A 21,879-nucleotide genomic window follows, 5' to 3' on the forward strand; every position below is an offset into this window, starting at 1 on the left:
TCAAATCGTCAGGGATGTGTTAATTTTTGGCAAATAACCCCCCGTCCAGGCGACTGCAACGTAATGAGAAGACCATTCGGCAAAAAGGACAGGGAAGCCCACGTGGGCAGCGGTTGGAAACGCGACCTAAGGTCTCCCCCAGTTCTATTACAGCCGGGGCCGGATAATCCGAGTCACACGGACAGCTTTTCCCGAGGAGTTTTCGAGGCGGTCGGCTAAAACGGAGCCGCTGGTTCGCAGGCGAGCGCGGTGGCATCGCGAAAATGCGATGTCCGAGAACGACACACGCGTGCAGGCACCTGTCCTCTCTCTAACACTTTCATAAGAGACGATGATACTTACGCAACCGAGCGATATTTAGCTCTTAGGGCGAATTCGCCGCGCACCGTCTCCTCTGTCCCCGACCCACTCCTCTCTATCTCTCTCTCTCTGATTTTATCTTCTGTTTTCTTAGATTGAAGATAGATTCCCTCGACATAGACTCCCGACCGACGAGCTCATAGCGAGAGGCTCGTGTCTGACAAGGAGAAGAGCCCACGAGCTTTCGCTTTTAGAATAAGACTGGGTATAATTTCTAGTACACATATAGTGTGATTAAATCCTTATACTGTTCGTCGAAATGGGTTCTTGTTCTTGAGAAATTATAATTTCAAGTTTCAATATAAATATAGGCAATGTTCAACGCAGACACTTTGGTAGTGTTTTAGTCTGTAATAAAGATTGTGTACTGTGCATCTACTCTAGCGAATACCTATAAATATATAATCCTCAGTGGTGCAAGACTCGACTCTCAGCTATCGATCAGATATTTACCAGAAATTCTACACACAGCGTGTCCCACACAAAAATCAAATTTCTCAGTTCTCTGTACCCTACGATAAGAAGATAAAACATCTCTGAATGCCTCCTACATTTTAAATGCCCAAGAGAAAAGGTACACCCTTTACACATTGTCTCCAAAATACGTCGGTACTATGCAGAGACCTCAAAGGAGCAGGAGCCTCGAAAAAGGAAGCTGAAAGGCTGCTCGATATTAGGAGGCAACAGGGCGGCGAAGCGAGATTGAAATATTAAGGATCCCTGGTCCGCGTCTCGGCGGTACTTCCCTTCTATAATAATACCGTCTATTAGGTCAGTCGAAACGAACGGAGCAAGTGTCTACTTTTAGCATACGTCGACGCGGCAGATAATCCGAAAGGGTCCCAACGCGAGGCGAAGCCTTCGACTATCCGGCACGCGTTCGCAGCCGCGGAGTTTATATTATTGCGGTGCCCGTGTATATTTACAGTGAACCAGGAATTTTTATGATGTTGATCGCTCCCTGGCTCGCTGGATCCGCGATTTTTTCATCGTCCCGCTGGTTATAGTGATCGACGAGAAAGAGAGTAGCTTTGGCTATTGTCACAGAGGCCTGGTCACGAGATCTCTGAGGTACGAGACAGTGGGAGAGTAATTCCCAGGAGACGTTCAATAAATTAAGAATTGGAGAACTTAGGGTACGATGGGGGGAAGAATAGGGGAAAGGGTGAACTGGGTCATGAGATTTCAGGAGATTGTGATTTGCAGTGAGATATGATGGAGTATAGTAGGGTAGGGTAGATTAGAGTGGTATAGAGATTGGTGGAATGTACTGTGATGTCTGTAACGAGATGATCTTAGTTGCTTTTTTATGTAGGATGGTGTTGGATAGGTCTAAACTTTTTGGTGAAGAGAATAGAACGAAGTTGATTACAGTAGAGTATAGTAAAATGGGACAGATTAGGATAGAATAAAGTTTTGTAAGGTATAAATAGGTGGATCAAAGTAGAGTGGAATAGAGTAGAATAGAGTAGAAGTAGAATAAAGTAGAATGGAGTAGAGTAGAGCACAGTAGAGCATAATAGAAGTAGAATAGAATAGCATAGAATAAAAGTAGAATAAAGTAGAAGAAAGCAGAACAGAGTAGCATAAAGTACAATTAAGTAGAAGTAGAATAAGATACAACAGAGCAGAAGCAGAATAGAGTACAATAGAGTAGAAGTGGGATATAGTACAACAAACTAGAAGTAGAATAGAAGAATAGAGTAGAAGTAGAATAGAGTGATATAGAGTAGAAGTTGAATAGAGAGGAATAAAATAGAAATATAATGTAGAAGAATAAAGTAGAACGCAATAGATTAGACTAAAATTCAGTAGAACAGAGTAGAATTCAGTAGAACAGTGTAAAATCCATTAAAATCTACTGAAACGAAATAGAAAAAGCTAACATAGACCAACAGAGAAGACAGCAGAGTAGAACAGACTAACACTCAGTACAATATAGTAGAATACACTGTAATACAGCACGTCAAAGTACCCTAAAATAAACCAGCCTCCAATCTACATCCCACCCTTACCTCCCATCTCACTGAAACGCAACACAGCGTTGAGCATGTCACCAAGTTGAATTGACCGGTAGAAGATCAACGATCGATGAAAAGGATCATGGCGCCAGCCCAGTGGGACCATGAACGAAGGCGAGAGTGACTCGGCGACGAACCGTCTGGAGAGTGCCCTAACCTACCCCATGTCTTGGCAGCGCCGCGTTTTTTTCTCTTTCTCGTAGGTGGCCGCGGGTAGGCCTCGCCAATTTTTGCGTCAACCGGCTGTAAACATTAGAAAGCCAGCTGCCAAGGCGCGCTACGGGTTCGTAACCTGCGAGCCAGCGGAACAACGCGGCCCGAACGGGTTGTGCCAGGACGCGTGCACGGAAATTACGTGTTCCCCGGCTGAGTCAGTGAGTTCGATGAAATCCCGACGAAAGACTCGGCGAGGCTGCCAGTCGCGGGCTTTTCTGGCAGCTGATCGATCGAAACGTCGATGAACGGACCTGGGACACGTGCTCCGCTTCCATCCTTCGTTCTCAATCCTCTTTAGAAAGGAAATGGCGAATTTCGATGGAACTATAGCCAGTGGAGGTTTAAGAGGGAAACCTGAGGTTTCCAGAGACACTAATATGCCTTTGGATACGCTTATGAGATGGCTAGCAGGAAATTTCTGGTGGTCTGATGTGTTTCAGGCTCCCAGGGATTTTAAATGGGGTTTTGGAAATCCCTAGGGGATTACTGGGAGAAGATTTGAAGAAGTTCAAGGTCTCTAAGTCTTTCGAAGACCTCGATTTGTCTCTGGATAGATCTATCAGATGACTGTTAGTAGATTCCTGAAGATTCGTAGTCTCTGAGGCTCCTAGGAACCTTGATGCAAGACACGAACTCAAGAGCTTGCACTAAATCACACCACAATATTTTCGAAGCAACTTTCCACCCATTAAACCTTCAAGCGAGTGATCAAGAATTAAACAACTGGTAGTACAAGAAAAAAAAATACTTCAAAATTGCCAATCAATGTGGGAAAAAGCTACACAAAAATAATTAAAAAACGTAGATACATCTCCAAACACGAGCCTTACGCATTGCAAAGTTAAGTCTCATAAGAATTCCCCGCGAGAAAAGCCATCTCAATCGATTCCACAAACTATCATACGCCGCCTCAAATTCCTCTTTAAAATCACCTGGGTCCACATCTGGACCGCCTTTCGACGCTGCGCAAGATCGATTATTCTCGAAAGTGATTCTTGGAGCCGTCGCGAAAGGTCTTGCCAATCGGATCGGATGGTTATAGATCGGGCGGCGCGAGAACGGCTGGTTCCTTCGGGGTCTTTGTCCCTTTGGCAGACGGTGCCAGCGAAGAATGGTTCTCTCGCGCGCGGGAACCAGCGCCATGAACGCGAGCCCCGTTGTATGGGGGCCGGGTGAAATTGGCAGAGCGTTCCAAGAAACTTTGAATCGAAGCCGAGTGGAGTGGACACTTTGAATGGACGGATGTGCGAGTGAATGAACGAGCGTCCGACGAAACTGACGCGAGACGTCGACCTGCTTGGGTCTGCTCCGATCAGCCTGACTACAGGGTGGCAGTTTTCGATCAAGTAAGAACGACGACAGTGTTGAAATCGAGATGACAACGATAGAAGTTGAGGACGTTGAGAGTTGATATCGTTCGAAAAAAAGAGAGTGCTCAGAAAAAAGTGTGATTGTTGAGCCCTTATGAGCAACAGCTGCTGGAAGTAGAGGATTCTAGAAATCAAGATTGCCTCCAACCACTCACAGCGCATACTTAAATGAAGATACCACTGATCTATAATAACCCAAGTTTCTACTATCTCTAATTTAGATCATAATTCAAACTTAATCAAGCTAGTCTACGTTCTTCAGTTTTTAAGACAGAGTCCTACTAGAGTGTAGAATACCTGAGATCACGAGACGCCCCAGCATCCCGCCCTCAGTTCTAGCAGCCACTTCGCTCAGATCTCAGACATCGTACAGGACTCGTGAAGCAAAGACTTAGCAAAGGGATCCCTCTGCTCTGACAACTCGTGGAAGGAAGAAAGAAAGGAAGCTAATTTCGCGGAGGAGCGAATTTACGGGTCGACAGATCCGGGTACAATCGGATCGAACGGTTATAGTCGTTGTCCCTTACCGTGGCTGGTGATAAAATTGGCGAGGTAGAGATCGAGTTCCCGGACGGAGACGTTGATGTGATAGGGGTTGACGCAGAGGCCCGGCTGAGCGCATTCCGCAGTCTTCTCCAGCCGCTCCCCGTCCGTCGACTCCAGTGGTATTGCCTTGAACAGGATCACCATCACCAGGTCCAGCCTCCATACCTGTCGGCAGGAACGACAGACCAGTCGTTTATTAGCAGAGATTTCAAAATATAAATGTCTCAAGATTCACTCTGAAGCTTCATCTTGAAAAACTCTTAGCGTCTGAAAATTTGAAGAGCTGAATCTTTGAGAACATTGGAAATTAAAAATGTTCAAGTTTTTCGATATGAGAATTTGAAGCTTTGAGAAATTAGAAATTTTAAAATTCGTTCTAGTAGTCATAGTCAATGTACCAAGAATTAGAATTGATTCTAAGTTAGTCTAAATAGTTTGTCACCGCGGGCAGAGCCGAACAAGTAGATTAAGATCGTTCCTAGCCAGACGTACCTTGTCGGCCTGACGCAGGCAATCGATCCGCCGCATTTTACCCTTCTGATCAGGATTACTTAGGACACACATTGCTGGCCTCTTCCCAGTGATACTGAGCACGAAGTCCTCCCTGTACTCCTGCGTGATATCCTTTCGTAATTTCCCTAGAAGCCGCGAGGCCCATTTCTGTTTCACCTCCAGTTTCTCGTTCTGCAACAAAACAAAACCATCACCATAAAACTACTGTTCCACAGTCATCCTCTAAAAAGAAGCTACCAATAAAATCATTATAACTCCCGTTTAATTAACTCTCATCTAAAATCTGCAAGGATCAATCTATCAATCTACTCGCGCAAATAAAGAAGACGACAGACTAAAATAACTGCTCCACAATGATCCTCTGTCGACGAATTCCTGCCCTATGTCCCAAGCATGTCCTCCACCAATCTTCGACTCGAAGTTCGCATCCTGCACGATCCACAGAGGAAAAACTCATCCGTAAAAGGGAAACGTGGCAGGAGGAATTTCCTCTCGCTTGAGGCTACCTCGCGGCAAGAACGAACTCGAACGAACTCGAACGAAGTCGAGCGTCCAAACGACAAACCGTGGAAGTTCTCGCGGCCTGGAGGGAAGAGGAAGCGGGCCGAGGAACCGAGGTACACGATGCATCATAAATGTTACAGCAAGCATATTCCGAAGTTCCCCATATCGACGAGTCGCGGCAGCTGTTGATCCGGAAAGTTCCCATCGAGAGTTTACAAACTCTCTGGCCGATGGCTCGGGACCAAAGCAACCGACGACCTCAAACTATTCGAAACGATATGCGGGATCACGTTCCCCGACTCTCTGCGACAACCCGTCTCTACCCCACCCCTTCGCGATGCCCCTTCTACGCGATATCTTGACCTTCCCTCGCGCGTGTTCTACGTGGCTGCCCACGTTTTTAATCAGACTCGCGCTCCTCTGCATAACCCATACTCGATGACGGAAGTGGAGCGACCCGCTTACGAAATGCGACGTGTGGCCCCTGTGTACTGGACTATTCAAATTAGTCACTGCAAGAGTGGGAGATGAGGGGGAGAAAGTACGCTTTTAGCATTTGAGAGGGTAGTAATTACTGAGAAACTACCCTTGCTCGATTTTATGATATTTCTCTGAGAGTACTTTATGAGGGTATTTTGCGAGAATATTTCATAAAAACCCTAAAATGTGTATCTATATTGCAATATTGAGGTAACAATTAGAAGATTAATAAACTCTCAAGTCTCTTCCTGACGTCTAACTTCCTCAACTCATCACTGACCCAAAATTCAGATCATACTCTCATTCCCACTATACCCCAACTAGAACCCTACAAATTATAAATAATTAAAGAAACAATTACCCAAAGCTCCACTGTACTTCAATCCTTCCACATCCCCCAGCACCTGTACCTTTAATCTAATCCAACTTCGACGGCCATGACCCAAGGAAGACAGCGACGTAGAGGGGCACGAAAAGAAATCGGTCAAGTCTTTCACGCGGCAGGAGCTCCAGGAATAGGTATCGCTTGCGGGTCGGTCGCGTGCACGCGCGATTCCTGCCTCGCTCGCGCGAAGTTTCGCGGGCTCGCACGTGCGTGCCGTGAAGGGGCTAGGCGGGATAGATCGACCAGTGTCGCGTCGCGGCCCGATGCATTCCGCGCGCTTTCGATGCATTTCTCAGGGACCTTATGCACCGGTGCATTTGCTATTCCACGGGTGACGAGGGCCACGAGCGTGCTCTGCATAACCCCGCCTCGCGACGCGATGCGCTCCACTCAGAGGTCGTCGTCTTCGTCTTTGCGCTTCGCGGGATTTCCACGCTGACAGGAAGAACGGTCGCGCGATACTCTTCAGCGTATGTACCTATAGACACGCTTTCGAAGGATGATGAAAATCGAGAGCCACAAATGAGAATTTTTTTTTTAAATTTGGGTAGGTGAGAGTAGATAAGAATCAGTGTGAGATAGTTACATTCAGATTTTGCAGATGAACTTAGATCTGTTCGTTGAAGAGTTTTGAAGAAATTCTCTGTGATTTTCTTCTTGTAAGAGTATCCCTCTAGGAGATAGATTAATGAGTATTTAAGTAATTTGTAACCCCTTCACGCTCGATGTTGCCCACATGCAATTATTAATACCTACTTTTAGCTCCCAGAAAATAAACATTTAATATATTGTATTTCTTTTTGGTACTGTATTGGTGCTATAATTTTAGTATTATATTTCTTTCAGTTTTATATACATAACAGTGATCCCCGAATAGTACGTACCAAGCTCAAATTTTATATGAGGCTAATTTAGTCCCCCATTATCCACGAATAATAAAAACAGACTGTTCTTCCTAGAAATTAGTAAAACATTCAGCCCTGCCACCAACCCTTTAATTAAAAAAAAATTACTTTCTCGAAAACTTAAGTTTTTCCATAAACCTGGACCTAAGACTTCACAGACCCTTCAATACACTTAAAATAACAGAATCTTAAATAACATCTCTTCACAAGTTCGCAGACATGATAGAATCGAAGTCCACCATCCCTAGCTTAAGTCGACCCCTGTCCTCGTTACAAATACATCAGCGAGCGACGATCTTATATCAAGGAAGCACCGTCTATTTAGTGGTTCGCGCGAGTCGCGCGTTTTTCGCGCACGCGAAAGGATTTCAGGCACGTAGGTACACTCTCTCACGCGCAGAAATGTCACGCGGGACGGCCGCGGTCGACCCAACTGTGGGAGAGACTCTCCGCAGCTTACGGTGCATCCTGCATAAACCCGATCAAGTATGCCGAGTGTGAAGGTATCCCCGCGAACGCATCGCTCGCCGCGTACCGTGACATGCGTATGTACACCTAGGCGCGGCAGTTTACCTCGTTCACGCTGCCGATTTCTCGCGATTCGCTATTCGCGCTTCGACCTGGCTACGTGCTGACCGACCCCTACGATACGCCGTGCTTTCCTAGGCGCTTCGCCTATCATCGGAATTCTTCTATTTTTATTTTTCGATTGAGGAACAGATTTAAAGCCAAGCCATTTGGGTCAGTCACCGAGATTTTTGGTTAAGAGACGAGTCTTTGGGATGGCAAAGTGGTCGTGACACTATTTGTACTATTTTTTATTTTACTTTCTCTAGGAAGCAAGTACGTGATAAATGAAGCATTGTTGAAAAGGCGATTTTAGTGTTTTGGGGATATTGATATTCATAGCTTAACTCTGTAACTTAATTATATCGTTTTGCCTTGCAAATTAGGGATTTTTTAAAAATTTCTTTAAAGTTGCTTTAAAATTTCTTTATATTTTAGAATTTGAAGTAGATATAGTAGAAGCTGAATATATAGCACAATCTTTAAATCACTTTTCTTGAAACCTATAGATACATAAAAAATTGCTCAGTGACTACCAAAATAAAATTCCTGTAGATTATAATTAAACGCCCTTTCTAAAATCACAGAGAATCCCAGCGAATAACAAAGAGAATCGAATATACGGAAATTTGAAAAGTGTGGGGCTAAAAATCGCATTGGAGCACACCCCCGTTCCAATCGACTGCGATTTTAGACCCACGGGAGCTAACATTCAATTTATCCAGCGATGCAAGAAAATCTGAATATACTTCTGTCTCGAGCAGCGACCTCCTTAAAGGCGAATCGAAAGACGACGCCGTTTCCGTTCACCCTGGATCGTCGATTACCATCAGCGAGGAATTCTTCGAGCCCGACTCCGAGAGTCGGGTATTGAATAAAAGCCGTAAGTTTCTCCAGGTAAATAAATCTCAGAAGGCACTTCATTTTTATGCTTTTCTTTCTGTACGACATTCACGTACAGGCCGTTCGATCGGCCTCTCCCTGCCTTCCTCTCGTTCCCGGGGAGGCAGTAATCGAATTCGTCTCACTTCGAGCCAACGAGCTCTCGTTACATACAGTCAGTGAAATTGAACGTAAATACCCCGCGTCGAGGGAAGGGACGCTCCTCGACGATTTGCCGCGTTCCGCGTGATTATCCGAAAATAAGCGACCCTCTCCCTCGAATTTTCATTCGAACGATTCCACCCGAGAAGAAAATCTGACACGGTTGCTCGCGGCATTGTAGGGGACGTTCTTGTAAAGCTGTACAGTGTTTCACTTGGTACAGAGTCTCGGTTTACTGACGAATACCGAATGATACATTTTTAAGGATAAAATGTATGTCTGGTAGCTAAGAGAGGGTGCATACATATGTGAGAGTTGAAAAGATGAAAATTTTGATAAGCTAGAAGATATAATAACTTTCAGAATGAGTCTGTAGAGAAATAATTTGACGAATCCATGTGAAACAGGATAGAGGAGGCCCTCTAATTATATAAGAGAAAGGAGAAAAGATATACGAAAGCAAATACGACAATATTACAAGCAATATAGAGGTGGCAGATGGATAAAAAATTGTACCTTACAACCTATATAGAACGAGCTTATATCGAAGAAATACTGTACCACAATCCCAGCCCATGACAAATAAAACTCCAAAACCTGATCAGCCAAAATTTCCCCAAGATCCCCCAAGGAATACAGTTTTCCCAGTATTATTGCCTCTGACCGTAGAATTCTACTCGAGAGTTTCTCGAACTGTTCTCCTCTCTTCGGGGATTTTCTCCAAGCAGGATCGATTCCTCGGGGCTCCATGGAGCGAGAAAATGTGGCGGCAAGGTAAATTTTGCAGAAACCGTCGCCCGACAATATCAGAGCCTTGAAAGACTCAAGAAAGGGGGAGGGTGACGGAGGCAACAGAAGCGGATTCACAAAAGCTGCAGCTATTTCGGGCACAAACATCCCAGGAATGCGGGGACGACGTCGAAACGGAAGTGGCGTGCGGAGTGGCTTAAAAAGGGGGCCAACGGTCCGCGGGTAATCCCAGGGAAGTAAAGGGGAGCCCTCAATAGCAATATCCACGAGAAACAAAGCCCCTCCGCTCCTCCGTGCCCGAGGAAAAGGAGAAAGAAAGGGGGAGGAAGTTGCTACCGCGGAGCGATTGTTGGAACGCGGAAGAGCATCGATGCACTCGGACGTTTCTATTTCCGTTTTACATCTAGCCGCGAGGCCCTTACCGACCGCCCACGAAAACGGAGGATCTCGAGGAGAGGAGGAACTAGAGGAACAGAGACAGCCTATAAGCATTGTTAATATTTAAATTCGATGGTACTTGAATATTTAATACTGAATTATTTGAAAATTTGAAGATTTAAAAATTCGAGTATTTGAATATTAGAGATAATAGAGAGGTTGAATTTGAAAGTCTTAAATATTTTCGAATAAAAATAAGTCTGAAATTTTGAATGTTTAATATATTTGAAATTTGAAAACTAGGGAAGTCTAGGATTTTATGATATAATATATGCTACTGCTGATAAAAAATACAATAAATAGGAAAGGAATTCTCTAGCCCAGCCCACGCTTCACGCTGACCCTTTGATGTACCCATCCCTCAGTTCCCTTAAAACTTGCGCTTCGTGTCTAGAGTAAGTCACAGTGAAGGAGCACACCTCTGCGCGACCGAGACACGGAGGCAACAGCTGCCGCCGATTTATTTTGGATTTGCCGCGAGCTGCGAATATATGACACGTTGTATGACACGAAGCATACCTGACACGATGCGAAAGAACCAGACGTGTGTCACGCTGCCCTCGCGTGGACGTAATTGCGATTAGAGTTCGAAGGAAAAAGAGATACTGGGACATTATTACAAATTTAGGTGCCATTCAGTACATGTCGAGTCTATACAGAAATGCATGTGGTAATAGTTATGAATTTGGCACTGCATTAGTGTCAGGCATTTCATCACACGAAAAGTTTGAAGATTTCAAACTCTTGAAATTTTTAAATTTCAAATTTTCAAATATTCAAATTTTCAAATTTTCAAATATTCAAATTTTCAAATATTCAAAATTTTCAAATATTCAAAATTTTCAAATATTCAAATTTTCAAATTTTCAAATATTCAAATACTTGAATATTCAGATTTTCAAATATTTGAATATTTAAATACTCAACACTTCAAATCTTTTGATATTTCATTCAGTAATAATACTGAAATTTTGTTAAAGTATGTAGATGCTCCACATAATTGAATTCAAATAATCGGTATTCGTGATCGGTGGATTACAGTCTAACAGAGGATCAAAACTTCACCAAGAAGAAAGTCAAGCACCACCGAACGGTAAGACATCCTGGAACACTATTCCAAGCTAGAGCACTCCACCAAGCTCGAAGCTTAAGTCACCAGCGAACTCAAGATTTCCTAATCCTTCACGGGCAACTCTAGATGTTTGCTTAGAGTTTCTCGAACGTGCATTAGCTGCATCCACGAAATCGCGATCACTGGCTCAGAATAGACGATCGAGTAGGATGACTTAATTGATACCGCATCAAAGACTCCTCTGTACGTTTCAGACTCATTTCCCGAGTAATATTCTCCAAAGCTGAATATACGTCCACAATTATTCTCGTCTCCCTGTTTCCTCGCCCCCTCGCTTGTATGGCTTTTTAAAATTCTACCTGCTCCATTATGCGAATACGCGTACCCACTGCATTAAGTGCATCCTCGTATTCGCGTGCACCGAAATTATAATACATATTACGAGCGCTCTTCTCGCGGATGAATTTAGCGAACACACGCACGTCCCTGCGTACAGAACGACCCTTCCCATCCATTTCGCTTCCGGGAAGTTTAAAAAATTGGTTTTAAAAATTGAGAAATTTTCGTTACATTTGCAGCAAGAAAAGAATATTCAAATTTACTCATTTTCGTAAACCTACTAGGTAATGTACCTTAATGTGTAGTAAATATTAATGAAGAGATATCATAAACTGGAGATATTTAGATATAAAAAGGGGTAGCAAATTAGGTCCCAAATTCTGGTACTTTCGGTAACCCTTTACGTTCCTTAAATTAGCAGTCTTTCTTTGAATGTTTGGCCCTCTCGTGATTCAGATCCACAGATAATTCAGAGCCATCCTGGATCCTCGAATATCCACAGCCTTCGTCTAATTACCTCCCTCGACTCTTCATCGCAGACAATCGGCTATTGAGGAAGGGTTAAAAGTCTAAGGGGGTTGATTTGGAAAATCGACTAAAGCAAGGGCTAAGGAAAATTTTCTGAGGGTGCTTTCTATAATTTTAACTAGCTTATAGCTCATAACGAGGTAATACTATACTGTGAAGTGACGCTTTTGGTCAAAGGAAATCTGAGCATGTCATCGAGCTAGCATCGAGGCAACACTCTGTCACAGCCTCGAGTCAGCCTCCAATGCGACTCAATGACAGCCCCTCGACTGGCTCAAACAGTCCGACCACCCTCAATGCAAACACACTCGATAACAATCGCGAAACAATCCACGCTCTCGAGCCTCTCGAAGCCTAAAAGCAGCCAATCAACGACTACTGGCAAACTCGATCAAAGAAACACCGAATCGAGCCACCCTATATAAAATTCTTGCATATATCGTCTAGAATCCTACTATATGTTTGTCTGTGTACATACACTCCTGCTCAAAAGTATTAGGACACTAGATCGATCCTTTATATACGCAAAATTCATTGGAGATATGTGTCCTAATACTTTTGGGCGAGGGTGTATGTGTATGTGTGGATGTGTAAACGTAAATGCGCCCCTCCACCACCCTTAAGAAAAGAGGGGAGAGAGGGAGGTTGACCCCACTCTCAAAATGCTCAACTTCGTCGTTGCCATCGCCCCTCCACTGCCTGCCACCCCCACTGTGCTCACTGGCAACCCCCACCCCTGTCGCCGCAGCGAGAGGCTCACGAGCTATTTTCAAGCGCGGGAAATAAAGCGCAGACCGCATTTTTAGCCTAACGGCCGACGGTCAGCTCGTTTTCGCCTTTCCTCTCGCGGGGGATGGGGAGGACGAAGGGGACAGACTCCGTATCTAACCCCCGAGGGAGGGGTTAATTGGGGTTGCGTAATTGAGCGCGATGCGATCGACAAGGGATGCGGACCTTTTTTTCTCAGCTTTAAGTAGAACGCTTCGTTTACGAGGTAACTGGGAAATTGTTCAGTTTTTTAAGGGATGCTTTTGAAGCTTTCGGGGCAAGTTGTATAGTGATCATTTTTTTGACGGTTGCTTTTCCTAGATTTGGATTTTTGACTGTAAGTAAGTCAAGTTTAATAACTTGTATATTTAAAGGTTCGTTAATTTAAGTTCTGAAACACTTCGTATATGGATAATTGAGTGATTTAAAAATTCGAGAGCTTAGGTATTCAAAAATTGGATATTTTAATAGCAGAAAAATAGAGAATTTAGAATTTTGAAGATTTGAGACTATATATAACAAGATTTGAAGACTGCAAAATCAGAGAATTAGAAACATTGGTACTTCAAAACTGAATAGTTTGAAAATTTAGAAATTCAAGAATTCTAGAATTGAGGAGTTCAAGAATTCAAGAACTGAGAAGTTCAATAATTGAGAAATTCAGTAACTGAGAGATTCAGTGCTTACAAAATTCAAAAATTCAGGAATTCAAGAACATTAGCTCGAATTCAAAGATCCACAAACAACAGTTCCCCTAATTCCGAAACGCAGACCACACTGCACATAATCCTCCACAGTGTATGCAACCCTTAAAACCCGATCCTCGCGGAGGAAATTCGCCGAGAGGTAGAAACGCACGCAGCCGCCGTTGTCCAGTAGTCGCCCAACAATTCGAACAATTCCCTTTCTCCAGTTACGACGCGGCGGTCATAAAAAGCGTCGGCGGTGCTGAGGGGGTGAGTCTGCGGGGAAGTTTTTGAACGAGCCACGGCCCTTTAACACGCGTTACGGTGTAATTTCGGCTCTAAACGATATTCCAGGGCGCAACGAGGACGCTGGGCCGCCGAGTCTCGAAACTTTTCCGCGGTGGTTTGGGGAAGTGAACGTCGCTCGCGCTGGGGGTGTCACGGGGTGGTGGCGGATGCGTTAAGGAACGAAAAATCAAGGAGGGCTGGCGCCAAAGCCACCGGCGGAGTTTTAATATTTAGATTCAATTACGAGGAGAAAGAAGGCATCGTTATGCGGCAAATTGTCGCAGCCTGCTGGACCGCGAGGGGTGGCTGGGGGTGGGGCAAGCCTGACGGAGAGAAGAAGAAAGCTCGAAGGGGTGGGCCGCGTTATATAGGGACCTAATGGACGCCTCGAGTGCCGTTTTTCGGGGTGCTTACTTCGCGAAAGTTATTGTTATTGGAGACACGAGGAACGATTTGCGTGGGGGCAACTTTTTCCACGGGGGCTGAGGGGCGGGCTGTTGCACCCTTGAAATTGACAATTAGAGGAACGACGGCCGACTGCCGGCGGCAAATCTTTTACAGAGGATCTTAATGAATTTTTTTTTTTTTTATACCGAGATGGGGCGGGCTTTCCCAGGTTTATGTGAGCATTTTTCCAACAGTACGAGAACTGCCGCGACACTTTTACTCTTTCTGCTCTGGAGGCTCTTTCACGCATCACTTAGGGTGGAATGGTGTCATTAATCGAATATGTTTAAGACCCTCGTGATACTCACATAAATTAAGTTTTGTGTTTCTATAACGTAGTAAGTATATCAAGAATTAACATTTACTTCTTACTTAGTATCTAATTAATAATACTTCTAAAAGAAATAATGACATAACGTATTCACAGATACGCAAAAAGGAAACAGCTTCTTGAAATCGATTTCTTCACCAATATCTAAGCCCTAATTTATATTTTTTTATTGGAAGACAACAGTGAAACAGAGAAATAGCGATGACTTTTGTCTTGCATCAATTTGCATTACTAACTACTTGTACGTGCAAAGTATGAAAGTATTAAATCAGTTTTTCTCCCGCACGGAACGCTTGGCGCGCTCAAAAGGAAAGGCGCTACTGTTCGGTGACGAAGAGACAGAGAGAGAGCACGTGGCCAGCTTCTTGGCGTACGCCAAATCAACAAGGTTAGCCCCCTACGTACCGAATTACGGGTTTACGAATCTTTGGCAGCCGGCGAACCAAGGTTGGGTCGGCCATGTGCACGCGACTTCCCGTGCCACGTGCTGTTTCGCGTAAAATCGCTCGCGTTTCTCTGGCCAATATAAAATCATGTCCAAATATCCCACGTAGTCGGAAATCGAGCGTGATTCTCGACATGGATCCGAAACTACGATAATTTCCGCCACGAGGTATGATGGAAATTGCGAAACTTGAAGACCATATCGTTGGAAATGGGAAATAAAGACAAGTTGGATTTTTCACATTTTTGCTCACAGCATTTGGACATCTTAAGATTTTTCATATTTCAGACTTTCGAAGTTTCAAACGTTCACATTTTCAAATTTTTGAAGTCCCAAGTTTTCGAAGTTTCAAATAATCAAATACCTACTTATTCAAGTTCCTCAATTTTCCAAGTGTTAAATATTGAAATTTCTCGATAACTCTGTATTCAAATTCTCTACATCTTCAAGTATTCCATATTAAAGACCCATGTATCTATACGTATGTCCCTAGGCTGTACACAGATGACAACCCTCTACGTATCTAAAATTCTGCGCACTCTGAAGTCCTACACGCGTGGAACTCCACGTGCCCCGAAATCCCGCAACCCCAAAACTCAGCCTCCCCCGAAACCCCCAAAAAGAGCCGCTGCGCCAAGGTATCATCGAGCTAAAACCGTCTGGTCTCAAGCAACCCCGCCTCCGACGGGAAATCCAGCATAAACCAAACACGCCTCGAGACACAACGCTACAACCCTCCCCTGGCTGGTGAATAACGATACAGCGACAGAGGAGCGTTTCTGGAAGACGACAAAGCGAATAAAACGCAATTCCGTGGCCGTGCTACGTAATCGACGATTGCCCCCAGACGGTTCGTCGTCTTTCCCCCTCCTACGTCGAGCCCAGATTGCGTTCGGAAAAATGTCTTTGATAGAACGTCCCGTCTTTCCTGCTTCTAGCATTCAAAGGGGTTTCGACTGCGGAGGACGGGGGAGGAGGTTAAATTCAGGCCAACCCCGTAAGTGTACAGAGGCTGTGCGCGATCTAGAGGGTGGCTCGGAACTGTAGATCAATGGAGAGACAAATTTTCTCCTTTAAATATATCTATGATGGAAGACTGAGTAGCTGAGTATTTATCTATCTCTTTTAGAGGAGGCTGTTCTGTGTACTATAAAGGGCTTTGGAGGCTTGAGTTAAAGATTTGTGTAATTGGATCTTGAATTCTCGAATACTTGGAAATGTTATGCATAGTTGAATATTTGAGACTTCTAAAGATTAGATATTCGAATATTTAAATACTGGAATATGTAAAAATTCTAATATTTGAGTACTTCATGTTTTGAGACTTAGAAACTTTAAAGATCTCAGTATTTAAATATTGAAATATCTAAAAATTGTAACAAGTATTTCAATATTTCAAATATTGACTCTTCAGAACTTCAAACATTAAAATATTAAAATATTGAAATACCTAAATATTCTAATTCTCGAAGACTTAAAAAATTTCTTAAAGTGTCTCCGAAGCCTCCTAAACCAATTTCTGTCCGCGCTCATGGAATGAGCCACGCTCGTTTCATCCCCCGTCACTCGATCGACACGTTTGCACCCTTGAATCGGCCAGGACAGAGATTTGTCCCGCAGCAGAGTTCAGAGGAGCGCGTGCACGTGCAGCGTAGGACGACGTCCCGGTGCACGCGTGTGTGCATCGGCGGCTATGCGCCTATCGATTCGGTTTTTCGGCCGCAGGCCGCCTCGTTTCGCCGCTCTCCGCCTCTGTCGCGACTCCGCGCTGTTTGCCCCGTGTTTACGCGCGCTTATCCTATCAAAACCGTGCATATACGCGGTGTAACGCGTGTCACGGGAATTAAGCGAGGAAATGAGCTGCCCTGACGCGGAAATTTTCAACCCCCCCGACGTTCCCGAGGGGAGGGATAAAAAAGTTGGCCCTCGTCGGGGCGATCGATGCACTTTGTGCAACGTTGCACTCGGCTTTTCGGGGATTCCCCTTCAAGAGGCTGTCGCGATTACTATGGGCTGATTGCTCGAGTAATTGATATATAGGGTGGACCATTATTATCCTTCCACGAGATCAGCTTTCTAATTTCAGTTGCCGCTGGGGTGAAAATTGATATGTTTTGTTGTGTATTATTTGAGGTCGATTTATGCAACCGCCGAGCAAATATTATGTATACTAGTGAAAAATCACAAATACACGATTAGAAATGATGAAACACTATCTCTACGTGTTTTTTAAAATCTGTAAATATAAAAATATTTGAAAATTGTAATATTTAAATATTAAGACTGACTGAAAATTTGAAATATTTTAGACTGAATTTCTGAAAACTGAAATAATTAACTACAGATTGAATTATTCAAAAATGTGTAGTCGTGGGATTCTCATGAACTCGAGTAGGTATCTAAAAATCGAAATAATTGAAACCTTGAATACCTATCACAAATACCTACTGAAATATCTGAATATCGTAAAACCCCAAAATATCCAACTTTCACATTACAAAATTTCGAAAGAACTTCGAGGATTGAATATAAATTAAGGCTAAAGTGCAGTAAGGACACCGAGCCATAGATCATCCCCGAAGTAGCCTTCAAGCATGCCGAAAAGAAGCAGCGAAATTCGGCAAAACCGAGTCTGCGAGCAGGTTACATAAATTAGCCAGGGGAAGAAGCTTCGGAAGCTCTCCCATAAATCCAGGCAGCGCGTCCTCGCTCCTCCGTAGCAGATTTCTCCTTTGAACCGTCGGCGAGCCCCGTTCGTATGCACATGTACGCGATGGCGAAAAAGGTGGAGCGCGGGCCGCGGTGTGCAGCGAGGGCAGGGGTTGGTTCGCGTCGATCGAAAATTTATGGGAAGCCCATAGGTGGTGGGTTCCGGTTCCAAGGGGGTTGGGCACCATCGGTGGACGACGATGGCGAAGGGAAGGAGAGGCTCGAGCGCTGGGATAGACTCGAATATATTTATTAATTTGGCATGCTTCCCGACTGTATAGCCGCTGGCCCCTTACGTTACTACGTTATGACGCGAACAAAGCGACTCCGCGATTTCTTTATAGGCAATTCCGGCCTCTGCATAGAGCGTTGTAAATATCGCGACCCCTCCCACGCTCGAGTATCACCAGCCACCCCGTTTAACCTCCGCCACCCAACCTCCTCCCGTGCGTTACCCTCGCTCCCTCGACCCCCCTCGGGGCGCTTCATTCCGCGGCCCTTTGAGCCGCGTCTTCGCGACCGAGACCAAGTCTTCCACGCGAAATCGCCGCGGGTTTCGCGTTAGACAACCTTCTTGGCCATTTCGAGTTACGACGCGCGATTGCTGGGTGATTTCGTCTGGGGATCGGAGTACTATGGCTTGTAAATTGCTGAGACTCTTTGGGTGAAGGTTTGGGGGGTTGTACTGCACTCGTTTGAAGAAGTTTTGAACATTGAGTGGTGGTAGAAATAGTAGGGTGATGTGATGAGAGATTCTGATTTCTATTCTTTGGTGTATGGAGATAGGAAACGAGAATTGGGATTGAATATGTGGGGCGTGAATGGACTGTGAGAATCGAATAATTGAAAATTTGAGACTTGAGTATTTGAGTATCCAATAGTCTGAGAAATCCAATAGTACGAGAATTCCAATAGTTTGAAGAATTAAAATAGTCTGAGGAATTCCAACAGCCTAAGAATTCCCATATTTCTAAACTCTCAAGTTAAGAATTCAGATACTTAAGACTTAGATTATTTGAATATTCGACAATCTATTTGAAACTCTATAAATTGAAATATTTCAAAATTCGACCAAAGTAGAAATCATACCTATACAAATCACTTCTGCAGTACCAACACCTACTACCAGCATCACCAATAATAGCACAACTAGTTCTCGTCACCCCTCCTCGATAACTAAAGCCTGAATATCGCCCAAAACGGCGCCACATAAATATATGAAAACGTCGCCAAGCGACCCATTTCTCAAAAAGAAACAAAAAAATAATCTCCTCAACGAAATTGCCAGAAAAAGGCTCCCTCCCTTGACGGATCGAGGAGAATCCGCGAGGGCAGGACGATTCCAGGATCAGATACGCGCGAGGATAAGAGAGGCCGCGAGTTTTCTAATCTGAGTGCCGAGCGTTGCGAGATCATAGTCGCGAGGGGATGGGCGAGCATAATTCATTCGTGTCTGCGAGGCAGTCGGGCGTCTCCTTGGGGGGTTGCTTCAATCCGCGCGCCCCTCGAACCCCTTTATTTTCGCGGGTCGACTCTTTCTTTCGCCGTCGCATGGAATTCCGTGGACAGATTTATTCAGCGGGGAACGATCGTTTCAAGACGATATTTCCTCGATTCTTTTCCCCGTTATTCCGCGACAATGGGGACGAGAAACGGCGATCCAGAGCTCGCTGCTTAATCAAACGGCGAATAATGTTTCTGGTATTAGAGAAGAATGGCCCTCCGTGATGTTTCACTTTAATGGCACGCGAAAAGTTCTTGGGAATATTTAACCGATTCAGGGAACCAATTTATCGCAGTTGGGGATGAGTGATTTAGCATTTTTTGGAAGCCTTAACTTATATCTCTGGGTCAAAGAGTTTCTATAGGGTGGCTTTCATCACACCCCCTTAAGAAAACTGTTGTTAGTTAAAAATGTGAAACTTTTCTGAAGAGATACACAATTTATATTTGTAAAATTATTCGATTATGAAACTATGAAGTATATTTTAGAAAAAAATTGATAATTTTTTGTGGTAGTTTTCCTACGTGGACCATTTTAGAATTGAGTGAGTCTTTGTTTGTCATGCACCACAAAATTTATGTTGAAGATTTTTGACACGTCTACTGAATGTTCATACATCTTGGTCGATCATATCGTCCTTGTCTTCCCTGAACATACTGCACTTTAAAAACGCCTGAACATATAATTTGCTATACCCGACGAGGGAAACACTGACAATAAATAATGCATTCTGGCAGTGATCCGCTCAAGCATATAGGAAACCGCCTGTCAAACGTGAATTAGAGATTAATACCAGCGCTATATAATAAATATTGCATGAAAACTGCAACTGCAATAATATTTATAGTCGAAGAACTTGGCACTGGAGCTAGTGTTTGGGAGCAACGAGAATAGAATTTGTTTTTACAGTAAAAAGAAAACAAACGACAAAGCTATTTATTTAACAAAACGCTGTGTTAAACAATACAATTCCTCTTGTCGTGAAACGACCTGTATGCATATGAAAATATGAACACCTTCATTTTCGAAACGAGAACTAATAATATCACTGAAGCAGCGTGAAGGTGTCGTACGAGGATCGAAAACGCCTCGGCCAGAAAGACGTCTACTTGTTCCTCTAGAAACAACGCGGTAGCACTGAGATATCGATTAAACCCCCGTTTAAAAGTTAAACCGCCAGAATTGGGCCAAAGTGGGGGACCTAACGAATCCAATCGACTTATCGAGCCGCGATGAATTTCGCAGTTCTTCGCCACCCTCGCCGCCAGCCCTTAATCCGGCCTTTCCTCGTGTACCCAACAATCAATCTGACAAATCGAATTGGTTGCTCGCGCACTCCAAGCCTCGGCCAATCGAGCACTGTCTCAGAATTCGCTCGGCCTCTGGTGAAAGACGGCCAGAGGAACAATTGCGAAAGGAGAGAATTATGAACCACTAGAGAATTATTTCGCGACTAGACAGAATTATTAGATGATTAAATTGAATTATTAGGAGATAAATCGGGGGTTTGTGCGATCGAATTGCAGCATTTGTAGTAATCCCTTTTTTTAATATTTGGGATGAGGAGTGTAGCGTGTATGAATGGTTCAGTTTGCAAAATCTTAACGCAGTTAACTAAATAAAAAAAGAAAAAAGAATATTTGCAATTGAATTATAATACCGATATCACGCCAGTCGAGAGTTAAATGAAACGAGCAGTGGAAACAGTCGATCCACCTCTCGACAGAGTGAGACAAGTCACGTATAAAGCTCGCTTCTAAAGTAACGACGTCTCGCCACCCCGACGCTATTATTATTTAACAAAAGAAAGCGCAACACTGCAGACTTGCAGAGTTCTACGTCCTCCGACACACAATGCAGCACAACTTAAAAGAAGTCTAAAAAAAATTTCATATTCATCAGAAGCCTACACATTTTCTGTCTCCAGCACCCCGTCTTCAAATGACCAATCAGAATCAGAGGCCTGAGAAGAAAGGGGTAGCTACCCCAGAGGATCTCCAGAAAGTAAGAACCACTGAATCTTCCCTTGACTCGGCGAAACCTAGCTCGATCGCTTGCAAAGCACTATTCACTTCGCCCCTCCCCCTCTCTGGGCCAGGAAGTGAGAGGCTCCGAAAATAAACGATTCTGGAAAGACGAGTCCCTCCCTCCAAGAGGCAGAGACCCACGAGACGTCGGCGGTATCGTTCAGACGCGAAATAATCTGCTTCCGCGTTCCCTCCCCCCGCCGCCCATCTTCCCCTCGACATCCATTCGGCGTTTTATTGCCAAGGAGAGGCATATCGCATATGTCTCGGCGAGAACCCTTTCGCGTGGGCTCTCCCACCCTCCGACACCGCCCCCGCGTGTTACGGGACGGCGTGAATATCCAACACGCTCGAAGAAACGAGCGTGCCTCCGCGGAAACGCCGGAAACAATGGCAATAAAATTTTCGGAACGGCCTCAGCTCTCTCTCGCTTCGGGCCATCGCCCACGCGCCCCCCACCAAGCGTCCTCGATGCTTCCTCTTCCTCCTGGCTTTATGGCCGGGAATCTGCGCGCGTATCGCGACTTCCGGTACACCTCCTGGCACTTTCGTCCTATGGACCCCCCTCGACTCCTTCAGATCACCCTCAATCCTATGTGACCCCCCTTGAGATCCTACTTAAGACCCTGAGACTCC

The 21,879-nt window shown here is 44.4% G+C and overlaps 1 protein-coding gene across 9 annotated transcripts in view; it reads right to left on the bottom strand.

Annotated features, from left to right (window-relative positions):
• Nfi (Nuclear factor I) overlaps positions 1-21,879 on the bottom strand; it is a 75,283-nt gene that overhangs the window by 29,571 nt on the left and 23,833 nt on the right. For all 9 annotated transcript variants that reach the window (XR_013002865.1, XM_076387777.1, XM_076387776.1 and 6 more), the window contains 2 exons: positions 5,006-5,197; positions 4,495-4,678 (listed from right to left, as the gene is read on the bottom strand). Coding sequence is in view for 8 of the 9 variants with exons in the window: in XM_076387777.1 (XP_076243892.1) it covers positions 4,495-4,678; positions 5,006-5,197 (376 nt within the window). In the remaining variant the exon portion in view is untranslated. The remainder of the gene's footprint in view (positions 1-4,494; positions 4,679-5,005; positions 5,198-21,879) is intronic.

The sequence above is a fragment of the Calliopsis andreniformis genome, chromosome 10 (genome assembly GCF_051401765.1).
Source record: "Calliopsis andreniformis isolate RMS-2024a chromosome 10, iyCalAndr_principal, whole genome shotgun sequence".
NCBI lineage: Eukaryota > Metazoa > Arthropoda > Insecta > Hymenoptera > Andrenidae > Calliopsis > Calliopsis andreniformis.